This window comes from Echinops telfairi, unplaced genomic scaffold (assembly GCF_000313985.2).
Source record: "Echinops telfairi isolate 266 unplaced genomic scaffold, ASM31398v2 ScPeMD7_3;HRSCAF=10, whole genome shotgun sequence".
Lineage (NCBI taxonomy): Eukaryota > Metazoa > Chordata > Mammalia > Afrosoricida > Tenrecidae > Echinops > Echinops telfairi.
The window spans coordinates 35,835,257-35,837,241 of NW_022103899.1; the positions used below are offsets into that span (position 1 = coordinate 35,835,257).

A 1,985-nucleotide genomic window follows, 5' to 3' on the forward strand; every position below is an offset into this window, starting at 1 on the left:
CGAGAACACGAGGGCAGGCAGGCAGCACGGCCACTTGTTAGTTGGTTAACTGTTATTGGCATTTTTCAAAGTTCCCTTCCCGGGTGTGTAAAATGGGGATACACTTCGGAGTTCACAATCATGAGACAGAAATGAGCCCTTGTTGTAGTACCTGATACATGATGAGCAGTAAAAAAAATGGGTAGCTATGTGTTTACATGTATGTTCTGTAGCTTATCCCCCAAAAGGCACATTTTTAATGAGAGCAAAGAAGCAATTTGTCAGACACTTGCTTAAAATAATTCATTGATAATCAAGGTGAGACATGATATTCTCAAATATTTATGATTAATGAGTGAAGTTGAATTGATAGTCTCTCAGCAGCTAAGTGGAATATACAAAATGTAAATATCTGCTACATTTCAAGTCTGTGTTTCAATTTTCCAAATATCGCTCTTTCTATTTCCTCAGCTTCCATGCTTAATCTCGTCATTGAAATACAAAGATAGGTACTCTTGTATTGCTTGGGGCTGGAATACTTAACTCTTCCAGGAAAAAAAAAATGTGTCCTGGATTGGGATACACATCTTCTCTACATTTTTGTTCATAAAGTGGAAATAGTGACCCCCATGCCATAATGCTACTGTGAGATTTAAAACAAGACTCTGCATTGGAAAGAATTGCTCGGTATTGGAAACTCTATAAATAGCAAGCTATAGTATAATAAAAAGGGAAACCATTTAAAATCCCTACTTAGTTATGTTTTTTTAATGCCAGGCAGTCAATTCTGGCCCATAGCAACCCTGTCAGGCACTGGCAGGTGTGCACCTCGACAGGAGCCCGCCTCATCCTTCTCCCCGCTGTGGAGCACAGCTCCTGGGCGTCACTGAAGGAGGGCCGTTTGTCAATACAAACTCATACTCCAAACCCACCCAACCCGCTCCAGGGAGCTGCCGCAGCCTCATGGGCTCAATAATAATTATTATTATGTTGGTTGATAGGCTTTATGTTATTTTTCAATGTGAGATGTGTGAGCTGGAGCCTGCGAGGAGGAAGCTGACCCCAGACTTCTTCAAACATACATTCCCCACCCCCGCCCCACCAATTCTTGTGTCCAGGGACACAGGATCACAGGCATGACTTTGTAGGAGGATTGTTGGTAATAGTTCATGTCCTAAATACAACTTGACCTAGAGTAGAGGAAAGTTTGTTTTTATGTTTATCTTCTGTAGGTACGAAAACCTTGGTAGTTCATGGACAGAATGAATGTGATATTCCAACCCAATTGCCTGTCCATGAAGACACTCAGTTTGAAGCCCTGTTGAAGGTAAGAATGACTTTTGGCGGAAAATGTCTTTTTCAATGCACGATGCTTATAGCTACTTCATCAAACTCTATGACATATAAAAATGCCTAGTTTCTAGGAAACTCTCCTCCCTTCTCACTGATTTTCTCTCCGAGAGGCACAGGAACTGTGGAGGAGAAGAAAAAAGAGTTCTATCCCTTGTGTTTCCACCATGTCCTCTGTGTAAGAGCCCATACTGCTTGTCTGATCAGGAGAAGCAAAGAAAGAGAGAAAAAAATGGGCCTGGGAGCTCTGGGCTGCTGTGGCTGAGTGAACCCTCCTTGCTCGCTGCCTCGCAGGTGGGATTGATCATGTACTTCGTGCGGACCCCCTGTGAGTGGGGGATGGATGCCATCTCAGCCACTCTGACTTTCCTCTGGGAAGTGGTGGGCTACGTGGAAGGCCTCTTCTTCAAAGACCTGAAGCAGACGATGAAGAAGGAGCAGTGTGAGGCCAAGCTCCTTGTGACAGCTTCCATGCCAGGTAATCCACTACCGCTTTGGGATGACAAGATAACTTTATTTTATATATACATATGTGTGTGCATGTGTGTGTGTATGAATACCCTTTATGAAGGCCAAGGGCCTCTTTCATTCATGAGAAAAACTTTTAGCGCTCTGGCCCCCTACTCTGGAGTGCTTCAAAGAATTTTTGTTTCGTA

General features: G+C 43.3%; 1 protein-coding gene and 1 non-coding gene across 2 annotated transcripts in view; one reads left to right on the forward strand and one right to left on the reverse strand.

The window, feature by feature from the left end:
- UNC80 (unc-80 homolog, NALCN channel complex subunit) overlaps positions 1-1,985 on the forward strand; it is a 270,330-nt gene that overhangs the window by 193,635 nt on the left and 74,710 nt on the right. The window contains exon 38 of the mRNA XM_045296777.1: positions 1,624-1,807. Within this exon, the coding sequence (XP_045152712.1) occupies positions 1,624-1,807 (184 nt within the window). The remainder of the gene's footprint in view (positions 1-1,623; positions 1,808-1,985) is intronic.
- LOC115872097 lies at positions 997-1,132 on the reverse strand. Its single transcript, XR_004047645.1, has one exon. It is a non-coding gene; the product is annotated as a small nucleolar RNA SNORA38 (small nucleolar RNA).